Source organism: Sturnus vulgaris, chromosome 6, assembly GCF_052056855.1.
Source record: "Sturnus vulgaris isolate bStuVul1 chromosome 6, bStuVul1.hap1, whole genome shotgun sequence".
NCBI lineage: Eukaryota > Metazoa > Chordata > Aves > Passeriformes > Sturnidae > Sturnus > Sturnus vulgaris.
The window spans coordinates 14,502,310-14,521,917 of NC_142248.1; the positions used below are offsets into that span (position 1 = coordinate 14,502,310).

At 46.2% G+C, this 19,608-nt stretch overlaps 1 protein-coding gene across 3 annotated transcripts in view; it reads right to left on the reverse strand.

The window, feature by feature from the left end:
* PLEKHD1 (pleckstrin homology and coiled-coil domain containing D1) overlaps positions 1-19,608 on the reverse strand; it is a 28,746-nt gene that overhangs the window by 5,115 nt on the left and 4,023 nt on the right. For all 3 annotated transcript variants that reach the window (XM_088167092.1, XM_014869218.2, XM_088167093.1), the window contains 9 exons: positions 15,066-15,159; positions 14,052-14,141; positions 13,470-13,546; positions 8,670-8,761; positions 5,885-5,937; positions 4,604-4,698; positions 3,584-3,677; positions 2,177-2,355; positions 1,552-1,684 (listed from right to left, as the gene is read on the reverse strand). In XM_088167092.1, the coding sequence (XP_088023218.1) occupies positions 1,552-1,684; positions 2,177-2,355; positions 3,584-3,677; positions 4,604-4,698; positions 5,885-5,937; positions 8,670-8,761; positions 13,470-13,546; positions 14,052-14,141; positions 15,066-15,159 (907 nt within the window). The remainder of the gene's footprint in view (positions 1-1,551; positions 1,685-2,176; positions 2,356-3,583; positions 3,678-4,603; positions 4,699-5,884; positions 5,938-8,669; positions 8,762-13,469; positions 13,547-14,051; positions 14,142-15,065; positions 15,160-19,608) is intronic.

Consider the following 19,608-nt stretch of genomic DNA (forward strand, 5'->3'; position numbering starts at 1 on the left):
ACTCTGACTTCCTTTTTCACAGTTGTCCTCCTATTGCATAAACCATATGGAATCAGAGGTGGTATTTCAACACATGAATTTGTGCTAATGTAAGTTACTTGCAGCTGAACAGGAACAGAAGGACATCAATCCAGCTGAGACAGACTTGAGATAAAGACAGTCAATTCCCACAAAAAGATGTACAGTGCTTAGTTTCAGAAACAAACACAAGAGAAATTAGAAATGCAGTACTAGTTTAGCAAATGAGAAAGACTATACATCTTAGGTCAACTTAGCTTTAGTCTGGCCAAGTAGAAGGTTACAAGATAATAAAATATTGTAAGTGCAGGAAAGATAATAACTCAGTGGTTTTTTGGACAAAATATTTTTAGGAGGAGATTGAGTGTCAAACAGCCAACTATTAACATAATCTTTACATTATTTAGATTTAAATAAAATACCATACTTTATCCAGTTTCCTTTGCACAGATTAATGTATTGTCTGTTAAAAAGGAGGGCTGGTCCCTCAGCTGAATTCCTCTGCTTTTCAACTCAAGTTCTTGCAGAGATTACTAAAGATTTAAAAGTCTTAAGGTTGGTTTTCTGAGCACAAGTGAGGAGGGAAGATGTCTGCTCAGCTCTGCAACATCAATATTAGTATTTCTTTGAAATCATAATTTTTCTTGATTGTGTCTACTTTCCTAATTTACTTTTTTTCTTCCCTCCATCTACAGATTATGCTTAGTAGCAAACTAAAAGACTTGTACTGAATGGATTAATCAGGCTTCAGGATACGAAAATAAATAGTAGTACTACATAGATATAAGATGGCAATTTCATGTGTTACTGTAGTATCATAATGCTTTGGGTAGGAAGAGGCCTTAAAGATCACCTCAGTCCAACCCTTTGGCCAAGGGAAGCAATAATTTTCACTAGACCAGGTTTCTTCAGAGCTCCATCCAACCCAGTCCTGAACACTTCCAGGGATGGAATATCCACAACTTCTCTGAGCAACTTGTTTCAATGCCTCACCACTCCCACAGTAAAGAATTTCTTTCTAATTCCTAATCTAAAACTCTCTTCTTTCAATTTGAGGCCAATCTCACCTGTCCCATCATTACATGTCCTTATAAAAATTCCCTCTTCAGCTCTCTTGTAGACACCTTTAGGCACTGGAATGCTATAAAGTTTCCTTCTCAGAGCCTTCTCTTCCTAGGCCAAAAGCCCCAACTCTCTCAGCCTGTCTTGACAGGAGAGGTGCTCCAGCCCTCTGAGCACCTTGGTGGTCCTCCTGTGGGCTCACTCCAACAGGTCAATGTCCTTCCAGAGCTGGATGCAGCACTGCAGAGAGGGTCTCAGAGGGACAGCTTCACCTCCCTTGCCCTGCCTGCTACTCTGCTTTGGATGCTGCCCAGGATACAGTTGGCATTATGAAGCACAGCTAATGAAGATTTATGACAACATGAAAATGAAATATAACCAAGAGTTTGGCTTGATAGGGAATGAACTGAGAGAGAAAAGGGAAGCACTCTGAGCCCAGGGACAGCAATATGTGACATATGCAGGGGATACCTTGAGGTCTCTCTCTGCCTGCTGTTTCTCTGCAGTCAGCTCCGAGAGCGAGTTCTGCAGCGCTTGTGACTGGGAAGAGTAAAACTCCCGCTCCTCCTCCAGTGCTCGAGACCGCTCCTCATTCTCCTTCATCCTGGTGCATGGCACAGCAAAGAAAGGTGACCATTCCCACCCCAGCACAACTCACAGGAAGGAAAGGAGCTCAGTATCATGGGCATGCTCAACTACCTGAGTGCCCAGAGCAAAGATAAGCTAATAGGAGCTCTGTGTGCTCCATTCCACTAACACGGGCATTGCTGGAGAAAGCCAGGTGAACAGTTCTTGAATGGAACATTCTCAACTCCCATATGAGGCCCAGGAGCACCAAACACTCATTATGACAGGCCATGAACACCTTCACATGCCCAAGCCCTGGTTTGAAAGGAGCAGGTCCTACTGGGAGCAAATTCAGCTGCCCCGCCTCACTCTGTCTCCTTTGAAGGATTTGTAACCTGAACTCCTGCCACTGGAATCAGACAAGCTTCCAGACTTGTCTGGTGCTGCCAACCAAAAAGCAAGTCAGCAGACAGTCACATCATTTGGCACCACTAAGCCTAAGCAGAAGTGTCCTCTTCCCACACTTCACCTTTTCTCTGCCAGGAGTTTCTCCTGCAGAAGTTGCTGCATCTTCTCTTCAATCTGTCGCAGGCTGCAGTGCAGTCCCCACATGGGGCTTTGCTCCTTGCTCGGGCTGGTTGGAGGCAGGACCTGGCTCTCATTTTCTTCCAGCATCTTCAGCATTTGTTGTTTTTCCAGGGAGAGCTCCTTGAAAAAGAACAGATTGTGAGTATCAGCCAAGTCTAACGTTTCTGTTCCTGCCTGGTTCTTCTTACTGAGTGCTTCCATCCTTACATCCACATGCCTCATTCAGGTTAAACACGGGAATAACAAAATTTTGGTTTCGTTTCATACCTGGTTCAAGGGGACCAAGCCTCCCCCATAGCCTTCACTACAAAGGGGTGAACCAGCAGGCTCCTTTGATGTGATATGCTAGTAAGGACACAGCTCAGGGGCTGGAACCTTGTGCTTCCCTGGTACATCACAGATGCAGGCAGCTTCCCTGCCTTCCCTGCTCTGCTTGCTCCTTAGTGGGAACTGGAGGCACCCCCTCTGTGGTACTTCTAACTGCAGGCAATAGACACATCACACTGTTTGCCTCTGAAGCGTTCAGTGTGCAATTAGGGCAGGAATGGTACTTCCACAGCTTTCCAGTTCTTTTTTTTTCATAATTGCGGGCAAGGAGAAGAGCTCAAAGTTTTTTGGACAAACTTGCAGGATCTAACACAAACATTAAAGATGACCTTGCAGCTTCAGAATGCCAACTGTGTGGAAATTTTACAAACAATATAAATTTAGAAAAGACACTTTCCACAAATCCACCAGTAAGGAAATATTTTAATGCATCAAGATTCTGTTTCCTAGATTCCCATGTGGCATATAATTTCTCTGGGAATCCTGCTCCCTTCTGTGAACAAAAAGTCCCTCTGCTGCTTCAAATTCTACCAGAAGGCAGGGAGGTGCAGTTAAAAAATGCTCATCACAGACTTACAGTCGTATTGGCTGGAAGGGACCTTCCAATAGGCTCTTGTCCAGCCTGCTGTTCAGAGCCAGCCTGTCAGCACAGCAAGATATGGTCAGCTGTGGCTGTTCAGAGTCTGAAAACTGTCCATGAGGAAGGTTCCTCAGCCTCTCCTACTGCCTGAAAATTCTCTCCCTACTGTTCCACCTAAGCTTCTGAACTACAACTTATTATGGTTACTGTCCTACTACCATATCCCACGGTACTGCTGAGAAAATGTTGGTTCAGCTGTGCTCTGTGCCATTTCTCATCCTTTTCTGCAGGGGATTTTAGTGTCCATATCAGCTACCAAATTAACCTGTTCATCTCTACAGCACTTCAACTCTGCATTAGCAGATGTTGGATTCATTCCATGGGACAGCATTGCTTTCAGGCCAAAATGCTGTCACTCAGAGGGGAGGAGAGGTCACTCACCTCTAGGGTGTTCTGTAAGGACTGTGTCAGGCTTCGTAACTCTTTCTTTTCTTCCTCCACTCCTTTAAGGGAGCGGGCTGTGAGCTCCAGCTCCCTAAAGAAGCAAAAAGGGTGACAGCTATTGCAGGGGAACAGTAGTCCCACAGACTGCACCCAGGCTGTGCTGGCAGTCCTGGTGCAGGACCTGCAACCATCAGTTGGTATAGCCAGTCCTGGAGAGCCAGGAGTTGGCCAGGAAGCATCACATCCTGCCTTGGACACACTACAGGTGTCCAGGAACTTCACTGTGCCTCCTGATCATCACACCCAACCCAACAGTTACTGTGCTTCTCCAGCAAGGGCCGAGCCATGGTTGCAACTGAAAGAGCTCAGGCAGGGCAGTCACATCTAAACAGAACCTATGAGAACAAAAACGGTTTGCAAAATCACATTGGCTTTTCTGAGATGTTACTTAGGGAGAAAAAAAAGGAAAAAAAATGAGCAATAGCAAAAAAATGCCCTTTCAACACTCTGTGCAAAGCACTTGGATTCTTCTATTTCTAAATACATTTGCTACTCGTATTTTGCATAGCTAACTTTAAAAATGACAAAACTAATCTTGGTGGGGCAACATCACCATACATCCATTGTCATTCAGCTGATGGTGGAAAACCAGATCCAGGTGTCTGGACCCCACACAGCTGCTCAGTCAGCTGAGCTAATTGCCTCTCTGAAATCTTCTCTTGCACCTGTCCACTGCCATGCTACCCCAACTAATCTGGGGCTTGTTTGTGTCCCAGCACTTTGAAATTAAATTGCTGGAGGCCTGAGTGCAAAATGAAGCTAAGCTGTATTCTACTGGTCACACAAGCAAGAGCAAATGCAGGTAGAGAGCCCACAGCCATTCCTGTTTTGGTCAATGTCACATCTCCTTCCTACATGCACAAAATAGGTGCATTTTACAGACTTTTTGAGTCACCACCACAGCAGTCCTTTTGCCTGCTGTGACAGCTGTGTCCCCTCCCTGCCCTGCTGCTGTACCTTCTGATCTCCTCCTGCTCCAGCCGCAGCTCCCGCACCACCTCTTCAAAACGCTGCTTCTCTGCTTCCAGCATCTGGTTCAGACGCTCAAGCTCCTGCTCAAAGAGAAGACAGGATCGTGCCCTGCCAACACCGTTAGGAGAGGCTTCCCTGTTAACAACACCTGGGACCTTTAGCATGGTGTTTAACCCAAGCTGTGTAAAGCTACGGGCTGTCTGATTCCACCACACTTTTGTCCAGGGGCAATTAGGAGATGTCTCTTTGCAAAGGCAGAAGGACCTTAGCCCTAAGCAAGTGCCCAAGCTACTTTTGGATTTTAGCTCTCAAGAAATGTAAGCAAGAAAAATACAGGCCTGGGAAGCCTAGGTCAGCTTTGCCATCTTTTCCTAAGGAGAGCCAACAGTCATTTTGGATTAACTGGAAAAGAGCATGAGGCACTCTGCAATGTTGTAACATGGTGTATCCACGCAGACTTTCCAACAGCTTAATAGGACAATCCATTTGCACAGCTATCTTGCCATGACTTTATGATGGTGCTATAAAAATCGGTGTAAATTTGGATAGGTAAATACAAAGATGTGCTACTTTCATTATATTAAGCAATTATAAGTTAGGAATAGGTTGAAAAGCAATTATAAACTTGATAAAGCTACCTAGCCTACTAGAAGATGTCCCTCCCTGCCCACGGCAGGGGGGTTGGAATGAGATGATCTTTAAGGTCCCTTCCAACCCAAACCATCCTATTCTTAGGTAAATTAAAGTATAATAGTCATATCTAAGGGAATGCTCTCTTGATTTTTCCCTAGCGCAACATTTTTTATTCTCCCCATCTCTGTTTTTTCCAAAGAACAAACCACATTGTTTTTTGTGCTCCTTGTTCCTCACAAGAGTATCCCAATGCTAAAACAATGTTTACTTGCTTTCTAACTGTGGAGATGGGTCTCAATTTCACAATCTTCTTGAATCTGCCAAATAACAATTGTGTACTTCAATCCAGTGAGCATGAATTTCATTTGATCTTCCTCCCTGTTCCTCCTGGAGTCATGCAAACCCACTGCATGGAAAGTAACAGGGAAAGGGAGCAGGGATACACCTCCATGACCCATCTCACAGCATAGGTCTTATTCCTCTCTCCATCCCCAGGACCCAGAGGCTGGCTGGAGACTCTTGTGCCTCCACAAGCCTCTCTCCCTGAGCAGTGACATGCCTTCAAACCAACAAGTCCAACCTCCCAGCCCTGCCATGTGAGAGTTGGAGGAAGTTGGCTTGTGGTGAACTCACTTCTTTTTGCTCCCTCTGCAGACACAGCTCTTCTGTTTCTTCCATTAGTTTATCTGCAGGCATACAAAAAAAAGTTCAAGCACAGAGAAATGCATTTTATATCCTTGGGATATTTACTAACAAGAAACACTGACTTTTTGAAGCTTGAAAATGCAGCATTCCCTATTCCTTTGTGTGTTTCTATCTGGGAGGCTCCAAAGACTGAGATGGCACTAATGGGATGTTCTATAACTTCCCTCCTGCCAAATAATTTAATAAACTAAACAAGCATATTGCTTTGTACTCCTTCTAAGGTTTCTTCTCAGTGTTCTTAAATAGCATTAATGAACCATCCTTCACCATCCTCTAGCTGAGTCAGGAAAATATTCTTATCTCTGCTTCACAGATAAGGAACAAGGCACAGAAAGGTGAATGCAGAGGGTCACACAACGTGTAGCAGCAGTCAGCTTTCCTGCAGCTCAGTGTCCCATCCTCACCTGCCTAGCCCATCATCCTCTCCTTAGCCCTCTGGGCAGCACTGCCAGCTCCCTATTGTCACCTTGGGATGTCCCAGCCAAGCCCAGAGGTCCATCCCTGACTTAGCCACAAAACTTCTGCTGTACAGAGCAGTTCCCTTCAGCATCAGTCTCTCTTGTCCACTGAAGGCACACGCCCAGCAGAGGCTGTGCTCTGGTCTCACCTGCAGCAGCTGTGCTGTGCTAGCTCAGGCTCAGAGGCTCTGCCTCGGGCAGCTCTTGGCCACACTGAGGAACCCAGACAGAAACGCTGCCCATGGTCAGGCCTCGGGTTTAGCTCCCAGCTCTGCCACCTGGCTGCAGGGGAGCAGGGGCAGATGGACTGCAGCACTTGTGTCTTCCCCATGGCAGGTGAGTGAGGTGCTGCTGGTTTCTCTGCTACTGAGCACCTGACCAGCTTACTGCTGCTGGCAGGATTACTACTTCTAGGAGGAATGCAGACCTCTGCCCCCTGCCCAGAGCAGGGCTCCTGGTGCCAGAGAAATACATTACCAAATACATTACCAAAGCTCTGCTGAGCACCACTGCTGCCTTGCTTTCCCACTCTCTCCCTCTTCCCCCCGGCCAGAACCCAGCACAGATGCACTGTAATTACACAGAGGCTCTCCCACCTTCCCTCTTCTGCCCCTCCCGGGGGCCCATGCCCTGGACTTGATGGGCTTCTGTAAAGTCCATGTCTGACAGTGAAAGCTGGATCCCAGCTGGGTGGAAGATAACTCAGTGTAGGTTCAAAAATTCCTCAGAGCTGTATTCCTCCAGAGAACCTTGACCTGCTTCCAGGAACAGTGCCTGACCTCAAAGCTTGACTACAGGATGGACACAGATCATTGAAGGTAAGGCTAATGAGGCAGAAGTCTCAGCACTTATATAGAAATAGACAGTTCCTGTCAAAAGAAAGTAACCAACTGTGACAATTGACCAGCTTTAAATGTTCTTGTCATGGACCAAAGAACCCAGTGAAAGATATCTTTTATATTCTAAATATCTCCTGTTTGCCACAGAACGTGGATTCCTCTATTCCTCCACCACCTTTTGTTTTATCATACTAAACACCTCTTTAGTCTTTTAAGCCCTTTAGTTAGCTCTGGTGATTGCAAAATAAAGTTTTTACAAAACTTTCCTGTTTCTGTTCCTTCAGGTTCTCCTTTCAGCATCCCCCGTTATTCCTTTGTCAGGTGTGGAATCACTTCTCCCTGCCTTCCTCATGTACGAACCCATCCACCACCCCAAATGTGTGAATGGTGCTCAGATGGACAGAATAAATATTCTTGATTCTTGAGTTATGATCACTGTCACATGTGAGACCATGTACTGAGATCAGCCCTGATCAGTGTGGATGCAGAAATGCAAAAAGCTCCTTAACATTCCTCCAGTGGCTTGGTGATTAGGAGTAGAAGCCATGGGCTCCTGCTCAAGGCATCACCAACCTGAAGCACCCAAATTTCTGCAATCTTATTTAAAGCAGACAACTCTCCAGACAGGTCACTGGGCCCACACTTGTGACTTGCAGCCCCCCAGGTCAGATCATCACTTAGACCTGGGGAGTGCTGTAACTTAGAGAACATCTGAGTTAAAAGGGCTGCTCTCCAAGATAACTGGACCTTCCAAGGCAGTCAGAGCATCCAAGGTGTCAGGCCATGTAGAGGCTGGTTCCTAAATAGGGGAATAGATTACACAATCTACCTGTCTTCATACCTAAACTATTTCACGTTCATCTGGAGCAACCATTCTTTCTCCACTGTCTACAGAGACAGCACTGACAAATTAGCCACTACCACTAGATATCTCAAACAAGCCCATGTAAATGCTCCCACTTCCAATATAAGCAGTGTGAGCAAACACAAAGATCAAGTAGAGTAAGGCAAAAAACCCACCAGCTAGGTGAAGAAAACTCATGTATGAAAAGCTGTGACCAGCTCAGAAGTATCAGTCCTGTCTGATTCAGGGAGACAAAGGTATTGTCTGTTTGCCTGTGAGCAGCTGAAACCACCACATGCAAACCTCTCCAGGGTGGCAAATGCTTGTACAGATGAGCCATGGAAGACTGCAGCCTGTTGGGCAAAACATGTTCCTCCTTCACACTGCACACAGATCCCACCTTAACTTTTGCATGCTTTGACTCTCTTCAGACCTGAATTTCAGCTGCTGACTACTCAAAAGATTCATCCAGAGAAAACCTGTAGCTGCCTGGCTTGACCACACTGACAAGTCCAGGAAAAGCAAAATTACTATTTTGGTCTTTACAGCTTTTCAAAGTAAGAGTTTCCTACCTAAATATTCCTGTTTCTCCTTGGCCAGCTGTAATCCTTGAGCTTCCAGGCTCTCGATCATGGCTTCTCCCAGCTGGGCATTCTTCCAGGTCCTGGGGAGAGCAGACACAAAGCAGGCAATGTAAGAGAGCTAAAGGTCCCACATAGTAGGACAGGAGACTCAGCCTAGCAAACTACCAAAGAATTCTAACATGCAGACTCTCATCTTTGAATTGGGAGGGACCATGATTCTCTAAAAGTTTTCTCCACAAATGAATTAGAGAAATTTCCCTAGCATTCAGTATTTATTTTTTTTAGTACATGGGTTATATGTCAACATCTCACAGTTATCCAAATGTTTTTTCAAGTGTTTTGGAGATTTCTGTACTGAGCTTAATTTTGAGGGCTCTGCAGACCAATCCAGCACATCCACAGCCTCCAACTGCAACAGGATGTACCTGGAACCCTTTAAATGACAGACTTTAGAACTTTAGATTTTAGCTTTTAACTCTAGTAACTCCCCACTGCCAGCAACATTGTCTTCTGCAGCCTTTCCAATGTTTTGCTGTCTTTCCCCTTCAGACTTCAACCACTTCTTGAATCCTTCCTATGGCCTTCTACCTTCAGTCTTTCTGGTATCCATCATCCATCCTGGAAGCAATCAAACCCTGCTCTGCTAAAGTTGTAAGCCACAAGGACTTGATGTCTGGACCTACACTGTGAGTCAAATACTTGTTCCTGACAATGAAGAGCCAGAGATAAAAGCCAGACAAGATGCTGGCAAGTAGGGAATGTTAAAGGAAGCAGACACATTCAAAGAGCACCTTCTGTTATTGCAGGAACACTGGCCAGAGGATCTTAAGGTCTCTTAAACACTTTATGAAGCAAAGTTTAAAAAAAGGGCCTGTGGAGCAGATACCCATTACTGATTGAGTTGACAGACAGGCTAGATTTTAATACAGGTATTAAACACCAAGGACAAGCATACACAAAACCCCAAAATAGAACCAGAAACAGAGTTTGCTGCTCAATTCTATTCATGTGTAATTAGACAAAAAATCTACACATATAAAATACATAACATTAAAACATACATAAAACTGATTCCATTCTGTTTATATAGATGTGCATACAGGAACAGCAATTGTTGCCCAGAAATTCTGCCATCTTTGTTAAATCCTAAGGGACCTTATGAATATTAAATATCTGTAAAGCTTCCTGTACTGGGCCTCTTTGTGAACAATTTGAAAATGTAGCTTTTTAGAAACTGTTAATTTGGCAATCTCTTATTTCAAGGCAAGCTGTACTTTGTCTCTTATAAAAGCCAGACAAATAAATTAAACACACACCACCCCAGGGACCAGGCAGCTCACAGCTCCAGCAGCCCAAGCTCTTTGCAGATGTATGTGTTTCTTGTCAGCTAATGAGGCTATTTCTAAAGCAGAGAGGAAATTAGAACGCTAATTTAAAAGGTGCTGTTTTGCCCACAGGTAGACATCTTCGTCTTGAGTGAGAACATGTGGGTGTGAATGTGTTTTCTCACTAACATTCCCTGTTACAGGACAAATCTGATCCCAGAGATGCAAACAAGTCAAGATGGGAGTGGGGGGAATGACAGAGTTTATAATATGATTACATGGAGGGTTTCAAAATATCTGTAGCTATTAAGGTGTTTATTTATAGATTCACCTTTTCAGTGCTCCCTCCCTTCCCCAGACTAACAAGACATTTCCCAGTCTGTTACTCGAAGGTTACTACACCCACTGCTGTGTGACTTTGAAAATGCACTCGTGTCACTGTGTGGCATTCAAGTTTTTATTCCTTCATCTGCTGGAACCAGTGTCAGTGTAACCACAGCTACAGGGAGGTACCAGGCTGTGACTTCAGCTGAGGGGAAAGCAAGGGCTTCCTTTATTTTGCATTTCTTGCCAAGTGAGTTTTCATCAGAAAAAGCTACATTGCTTAAAGTATTGGAAAGCACAGGACCAGGAAGGTTCATGGGACAAGTAGAAGGCCCCTGCCTGAAAAATAACAACCACCCCAAAGCTGTAGAAAATCTCCATCACATATACATCTCAATCATCACTGTCTGTTCCAGTCCTTCTGCAGCACTGGGAATATCTCTGTAGCTTTGGCTGCAGATTTTATCTTTCTTGGGAGCACCCACAGCCAATTTTTGGAGACACGTAGCACTTTATAGTGCAGGACATAAGTGCTGTGTTACTGCTTTTCTCCTGCATTGCCCACCAAGTTTACTTTCTACCAGTTCAGGGAATGCTGCTGTGGACAGAGAGGTTGTGTGTGCCACTCCCCCAGCAGCAGCAGCAAAGCCTCTCTGGGTGGGAAGAGAGCCTGCCAATCTGGGAGTCAGGGCTTTGTGATTTCCAAAAAGATTTCACAATCTGCCGAGTGTGGTAGGTCCAAGTCACAAGACTTTGGAAGCATGGGGAGCCCTTCAGTTCCCCTCCACACTGGAGAAGCCATTTCCCTATCAGGGCAGGAGGCTTGGAAAGGAGTGAAGAACTGAAGGGGTCACGGAGCAGACAGTGATGGTGGAGGCAATAACCAGATGTGCAGGCACATACACATGACCCACCCCAGATGGAAAGAGGCAGCAGACAAAATTGAAACCAAGGATAGAGGATACTTCCCTGCCCGGATTTGTTTTTCCTCCTTCACCTATTTCCATATCTCAGTCTACAGAGTTTGTTTTGGGGTTGGGTCTTTGTTTTGGTTCAGTTTTTGGGGGGGGTTTTGAGGTTGTTTGTTTGTGGGTTTTTGGTTTATTGTTGGGTTTGGGTTTTTTTGTCAGCTTTAAATAATGATGAAAACATTAGGATGATCCTAGCTAAGTGCTGTGATGCCACCAATCTCCATCTAGGAATGAAAGAACATTATAACAGATTGCCTAGAATAATTCAACTGTATTCTTTTAGCTTTTCTATTCACTGCAGATCAATTTATTGGCCCATGCTGGCCTTTCTGACTATTGTTTAGCTCCCGACCTGACTCCATTAAATCACATAATCTGTGCTTTTCCTCACATGCAGGCTACCATCAGCACTGATGAGGCCAGAGCTGCACCACTCTCTGATGCAGGAACAGAAGCAGTGTGGGGAGGAAAGATGTCTCAGGCAGATTTTCAACTAGGTGTAGGTGGTCTGCTTTATGATAGCAGCCACTTCTAGCTTCTCTTTTAGATGCTGCTGCTGGAATATTAAAGCATGGACCGGAGACAAGGCTGGCTCTGTGACAAATGCAGCAGTGCAGGGCTTACTTGTGTGTACCCCTCCTGAGCTGTGCTGCCTCCCTCCTTCCCTCCCATACACACCTGAAGGATGAACTTGGCCCCAAATTATTGATCTTAACATTGGCAAAGGCAAACGCAGACTTATGCTATTCAATAAAAATCTCCAAATTGCTCAAGGGCTAATGCTGTGTCTGTCACTTCTCCTCTGCAGCAGCCAAGGCTGCTCGTGCCAAGTGGGTGGCAGATCTCTGCCTTGGGTCTTGTGTCCCACGGGACTCTGCTCCCATGGAACTTCAGTGGACAGCTTTGTGCTGCACTTCCTACACTACCATGGAACAGCTTGCCCCACATTGTGGCAGCACAGAGCTTGGCTTGGGCTGATCCACCTTAACATTAGTTTCCTCGTTAATTACAAATTGACATTTTGAGCCTCACAACATTGAAATTAACTGAGATATTGCCTTAGCAAGGTACACATACATGCACACACTGGTATTACAAAATAAACAGCTTTTGTCCCTACAGTGACAAGAGACCACACATGTTATAATGCAGCCAGGAAGGGCAGAGCAAAATGCTCATTGCTTTAAGCCTCATAGCTGAATGGTAGGCTCTGCCCTACAAACCCAGGAAGTTTCTGTATCTCCTTTGGGAAAATCAAATCCCTATTTAAGTGTTATCTCTTCCTGCATCTGCTGAGATTTAGGAGGAGCCTGCTCTGGTTTTGCAGGACAGCTGCTCATTGCACTGTCAGGCTCCTGGGTGCTGGGGGATTGCAGGGCTGGAGGCCAACAAACTGCAAATCTCAGTCCAGCATTCTCAGCAGAGTATGAACCAGTGCTGAATGCACACAGCAAGCAAACCTTCACCCCTGCAGGTGGGCTGGAAGTGCTTTGCTAACACTGCCTCTCTTGGGATTTAGGCTGCCTCCTCATTTCACAATTAAACTGTTTTGAGAGGCCAAATCCTGCTGCTGCATGGCCTGGGCACCCACAAATCTGGGCAGAGGAATGCACAGCCAGGGACACAGCACTGCATCACAATTACTGCCATGGACCAGTACTGTGCTGGTGAGGTCCCTGCTCATAGCAGGACGTAGAGCCACATGGGCAGCTGCTCACTGGCTTCATGTCTTGCCTGTTCTGCTCTTACTTTACCCCAAATTCATACGGAGAGGTTGTCTGATCCCCCTTCTGACAAGCCTGCAAACCTTGCTTCCCACACAAAATGGACCAGGAGGGCTCCCACTGAGACCCAGGTCCCACCTGTCTGAGGCACAGGAGAGGGATAGCAGATGGAACTCGGTGTATCAGCACTTGGCAGATGACAGCCTGGGGTGGAGAGCAGACAGCCACACTGCACACACACTGCACTACAAGGTGGGACGCTCTGCATCAGTTTTAGAGCATCGCCTTTAGAGAAAGGATAGGTCCAGGGGGCAAGTAAAGCTCTCACTGTGTTTGAGCTGCTTGTCTGACTCTCCATAGTCCTTCTAGTGAGGCTTCTTCCTCTTTATCCTTTACACATCTACAGAGCAGATAAAACCAAATAAGGAATAGAAAGAAGCTTACACTTTTCCAGACTCCTGTAGCATCTCCAGCCACTGAGCCTGCTCAAACTCTGATTCGGCTGCTAGAACAATGTTACCCTGGAAGAGGGGAGGGGAGGGGGAAAAAACCCAGATTAGAGAGGCTGGTGCCTTATGCACCTCTGTGCACTCAAGGCATGAACTGGACACAGCTGTGGCAGGAGGAGAGCCCACCACAATCTTTCCACCTCCCCAAGCAGCATCACACAGGAGCAAATACTACCTAGGCCTGCCACACACTGGGAAGTGTGCACACAGCAAAGTCACCATGGGAATAATCTGACAGGGCAACACGAGCTCTGGGGCTCCTGAGAAGCTGCCCACTGGCCTGCTGGTATCATAAAACCTGGTGTCAGAAAGAGCAAGTTTCCTTGTTGGTTGCCAAAGCAGCAAAGCCTCGAGGGGACTTGGGATGCTAAGTCACCCTTGCTCTCAGGATAGTCTGTCCAGAGGGGGTAGGCATACCTTGGTGGGGAGGGACATGACTGCCAATCCATCTCTGCTCATCAGCATTACCCTGTCCTGTGGTGTTTGGAGCTTTTTAGAAGAAAATAAATCTACTTACATGGAAGTCTTCATGAGAGATCTTTATGGCATAAGGCATGTTGGCCTCTTCTTTGGGCTCCACAATGCAGCCTCCCAGGGGTATGACACCCTGGAGATAAATCAGAGCACTCTAGTCAGTCAGAAAATCAAGTATAACTATCAACTAACCAGGAGCTGAACTTCCATCCTTAGTCACTGTGTTGGCCCTTGTCCTGCCTTGGCTACCCCAGGAGAGGCAACACACACAGCCCCTGAAAAGCAGAGGTTCTCTCCTCATTACCCCCAGGAAACCCTCAGCCAGTACCTGGAAGGGGGTAAAGATGGCAGTCCTGCCTTCAGCATGGAGGGAAAGCTGTGAGCTAGGACATGGAAACAGAAACTGTTCCGTCAGGGAGGAAGAGATCTCCCAACAGGGACAAACCTTGCAAATTCAGTGTGGTACTGAGAGAGGCTGTGCATTCATCACAGTCACTGACAGCAGTAAAAACCCCACAGTGCTGCGTGGGGCAGACAGGCAGCTGGCTGCCCCTACCCAGGATGGGGGAAATCTGCACCTTCAGAAGCTCATGTGCTACGTGGGTCCCCAGTGACTGCAGAAAACAAGAGCAGGCTCAGAGCACAGGGTGCCCTGTGGAGCTCCAGGCAGCAGAGCTATGAGACCATGCAGTCCTGAGGGCAGGTGGACCATCAGCTCCTGGCAAGTGCAAGTGCAGGTTAGGAGCTAGAGGCAAATGGAACTCTTAGCCCCATCACTGGATTTGCCACAAGATTTTATAGCCACAAGATTAGTTGATTAGGTCATGAAAACAAGAGAATCTATCTACTATCAGGTAGAAAAAGAAATAGAAGTCATATGCATGCTGAATCATTAAATATCCTGAAAGGGTAGCAACATGATTTTTTCTCTTTTGAGGCTTCCCTGGACCTGTGAGATGTCTGGGACTTACCTTGTCATCACTTGCTGAGCCCATGGAGGAAGGGGGAGGGAATGCTAGAAACAGAATAACTCCCTCCTCGTGCAAACACTGCTCACCTTGGGATGGATATTGAAGTATTTATTGCTTTCAAAACTCTTCTTCTCACTCTCAGCATAGTACAGCAGGAAGCTTTCCTTAATGATGAAGAACCTTTAAGACAGAGAAGAGAAATACATTCTGGTGAAATGGAGGTTGTGGTTCACAACACAAGAAAATCTCCACCTAATTAGAGCTGCTTTCAGAGCAGGACAGTTTACTACTCCTGCCTAAGACTAAGGTGAGGTGCCTCACTTCTGCTGACAGCCAAGAGCAGGTTCCTAACAGCAAGTACCAAGTTCAAGTACTTTGTGCTTGCTGTCCAGCCCAGCAGGCACACACCAGAGATGAGGGCAAACCATGGCACTGTGTGCTCACAGGCACTGGGACAGCACTGAGTGCCCACTGGGACAGCACTGTGTGCCCTCTGGGACAGGGACAGCACTGAGTGCCCACTGGGACAGCACTGTGTGCCCACTGGGACAGCACTGTGTGCCCTCTGGGACAGGGACAGCACTGTGTGCCCTCTGGGACAGGGACAGCACTGAGTGCCCACTGGGACAGCACTGAGTGCCCTCTGGGACAGCACTGTGTGCCCTCTGGGACAGGGACAGCACTGTGTGCCCACTGGGACAGCACTGAGTGCCCTCTGGGACAGCACTGTGTGCCCTCTGGGACAGGGACAGCACTGAGTGCCCACTGGGACAGCACTGAGTGCCCTCTGGGACAGCACTGTGTGCCCTCTGGGACAGGGACAGCACTGAGTGCCCACTGGGACAGCACTGTGTGCCCTCTGGGACAGCACTGTGTGCCCTCTGGGACAGCACTGTGTGCCCACTGGGACAGCACTGTGTGCCCTCTGGGACAGGGACAGCACTGAGTGCCCACTGGGACAGCACTGTGTGCCCTCTGGGACAGCACTGTGTGCCCTCTGGGACAGGGACAGCACTGAGTGCCCACTGGGACAGCACTGTGTGCCCTCTGGGACAGCACTGTGTGCCCTCTGGGACAGCACTGTGTGCCCTCTGGGACAGCACTGTGTGCCCTCTGGGACAGCACTGTGTGCCCTCTGGGACAGCACTGTGTGCCCTCTGGGACAGCACTGTGTGCCCTCTGGGACAGCACTGTGTGCCCACAACGGCACCACAGACTTTTAGCATCTACACGTGTGCCCTCTCTAGCTCATGCCTTGAATTCAACCTATTGGATATTGCTGCTCTTTTATTCAAGGGTCTCTTGCATGGGCTAAGACCAAATAAATGCTTATTTTGCAATATGCTGTCTGCCACCCTCTTCCCTCCCATCTCAGCATAACCCAGAAGGAAAGTGTTTCCACTCTAACAGAGAATCACAGCTTAGCATCCCCAGGTGACTCTTGAGGCAAAAATTGGCCACTAAAGCACTCCAGAGCAGAAATAAATTTGAGAGATATTTTTAAGCAGAGCACCTGGCAAACTCTCCTGTCACTGACCTTCACAACTACAAAGGAAGTTTAATTTTTTTTTCTCATATGTATAACATTAAAATATGTCTTATTCTGCTCACTTAGGCTTAGGTATGCTCTGGTGGTCATTGTATTGTAGCCACAAAATATCACAGCTTCTGTAAGCCAAGCATCTAACTTCCTGGAGTGTGTCCTCAAAATTATTATTAAAGGAGTGCCACCTTTAACCTATCTGGATTTTTGAAATGCCCCATGGAGAGTCTCTTCTCTCTTCAAAAATTGAGGTTGCACATACTCTGCAGGCAGTGGTACAGGAGAGAGATACCTGACTTAGTTTCAATTTGGTCTAAATCTCTGCAGCACTCAAAAATTATGAAGAGCAGCTGAAAAAAAATGGGGACAAGTGCAGTAGGGGGGTTTCAAAAGTGTAAATGACGAAGAAAATGTATTGTTCTCTTCTGTACATATTTTCTGTCATGAGAAAGAAGGATTAGGGAAGACAGTGAAAGGCAAGAAGGTGAAAATTATTTTAAAATGCCTTTTTACACTTCACAAAACACAGCGTGTAAATCACTTTCATGTGGTCCTTAAGACAAGAGATCCTGAGGAAACTGGAAGGGATAAGGCATTTCTGTGAGTAATAAAAGCATTCCCAATAAACTCCTGTTTCTGGGAGGGAACAAGAGGAGACCTCCACAGGCAGTGCTGCCCACTTGTGCAGCCTGGGCATTCCTGCACCTGTCCTTGAAGCCACCATTAGTAAAGGGCTACAGGCCGAGGGATCCACAGGGACAATTCTGATGCCTCCAGGTGCCCATTCCCCCCAGTCCTCTCCCCAAGTGGATGGGTTGTCAGACGGAGCCAAGTCCTGCCTCCAGTATGGATGAGCACAGGAACCTCGTACCAGTTTAGTTCCAAAAGCTCAAGAAAGATGTTGAAGCTGGCAGAGAATTACCATAATAATAATTAAATAATATGTATAATTATTAATAATGATTATGATAATGATTTTACTTGGGTGAAAACTTTACTGCTTCCATCAGCTTCCGTCTCTTGCTCTTCTTGTGTGGCTCTAGCAACACAGATGAAATTGCCAAATGCCATGGAAACAGAGACCAAGGGTTCTTGGGGCAATAAAAAAATGCAGAACAAAGCTAAACTTCTGAAAGTCTGCAGCAAACTCAAGCTCTGGACCTACTTTGTACCTTCTCCAAAGTGACAGTCATTGAAAGGTGCATATTTACATCCAGAAATCTTCAGAAGGCACAAACACCAGCAGCAGTTATTGACATCAGAGGTGAGGAGGAGCAGGCACCTTGCCAAGGCAGACATCAGAGACCTCCAGAGAGCAGATAAGGCTTGATCCTGGTTCCTCCTGTCCACATCACTCCTGTGAACAGCAGCCTTGTTCCTTCCTGATTACGTTTTCCTGACATCTCTGGTCATTAACTCTATAAGAAAGTTCTCCTTTAAGTAGCTCCAACTCTATGCTTAGTTCAAGGAGGACTTTTTAGAGAGAAATGTTGCCTTATCTGCACAACAAATATAGAAATTATGTCTTAAAAGAATAAACCTGCCTGCCCAATGGCCTGTGCTTGGTCCAGTTAGTCAGAGGGAACCAGATACTGTGGGCACAAGCATGAATCTAGAGATGCCAGAAGTCAACACACCACATGAAACAGAGAAAGCCTACTCATCACTTTCAACACTCTTTTCAGTCTGACTAATCTCAAGAAACATTTGCCATACAGGTAAAGATTGATCTTTAACTGAGTGTGATTTTTAAATCTAAATGTTAGACCCCAGTAAAGCCAGGGCTTAGTTTTTTACATAGTTTTTATTGCACAGTGCTGATAATCCTCATATTATAGGTTATGCTCCAATGGAAACCAAAATCAAAGCAGAAATAAGAACAAAACATCGCACAAACCTTTAAAAATTGATGTGTCTCTCATAGATAAATGAACCTGTAGATCTCTGACTTCACAGATGTGGAGAGAAAAATATAGGGATTTGGAATGGAAATATACAAAATAAGAGTTTAAAAAATAAAGACAAAATCCCACTGCAAGTAATGAAGGAAAAACATTGAAAATCTGGTTAGCTTGTGCAAATAATGTATTTATGCTCAGATCATGTTCCCTCATCTATCCTTATGTGGAAAGCAACATCTGTACAACCAAGACCATCACTTTAAATGACCTTCGGGACAAAGTGTCCATACAACAATCCAGGGACAACTGATGCAGCACGGTGAAAAGAGGGATGAAGTAAAATAACAGAGGAGAGATTTACCAGACTCAAGAGCAGGTTGAAGACTAAAGCAGCAGCCAGGTGAGTAAGAGCAGAAAAGGAAAAGATGGCCAAGGGAGGATGGGGAGAAACACCCAGTTAGGACTGTGATTGGAGAACTGGAGACACTGAACATGTGTCTGAATTAGGCACAGAGGTGGCAGCAGGAGAAAAGGGAGAGCTGTAAAGGCAGGGGAAGGTTTTGAATATAAATAAGAACCCAAAAAATAAGCAATTTAAAAGCAGAGTCCAAAACCTTGGAGAACAGCAGCAAAGGCGTGAGAGGTGGGGCAGGCTGGCACAGCCACACTCCACAGGCAGCACAGGCAATCCAGGAGCCATTCATGTGGTCAGCTGCTCTTCTCACCCTTCCCTGCTGCTGCATCCTGCCCTAAGGAAGCACTGAAACCACAGTGTCACTAAACCAGAATAGCAGAGGAATGGTAACACTTTGAGTGACTCGGATGTAAAGCAGAAACAACAGCTCTACACTGGACAAATTCAGATACCTTATCTCTGTGGAATAACTGCTCTCTTTGTATCACAGAGGGCTAATGAATTTAATTAGCTAATCTTTGTGCAAGTTTTTGACATGACAATGGCCCAGATGAAGTACTTACAGTATAAAACTGCAGCAGGCTCCCTGATCCTTTATTCCGATGGTGTTTCTCTGGGCCAGGAGCACAGGCAGCAAATCCCATTGACTAGGTCAGTGCTCTATGCCCGGGGACAGCTCAGGAAACCGATGGGCAAATGAAGTTTATCAGCATAAAGATCAGAGCCTGAAGTACCTGCCCCTGACTCTTCCTCACCTGACAGCTCCAGGC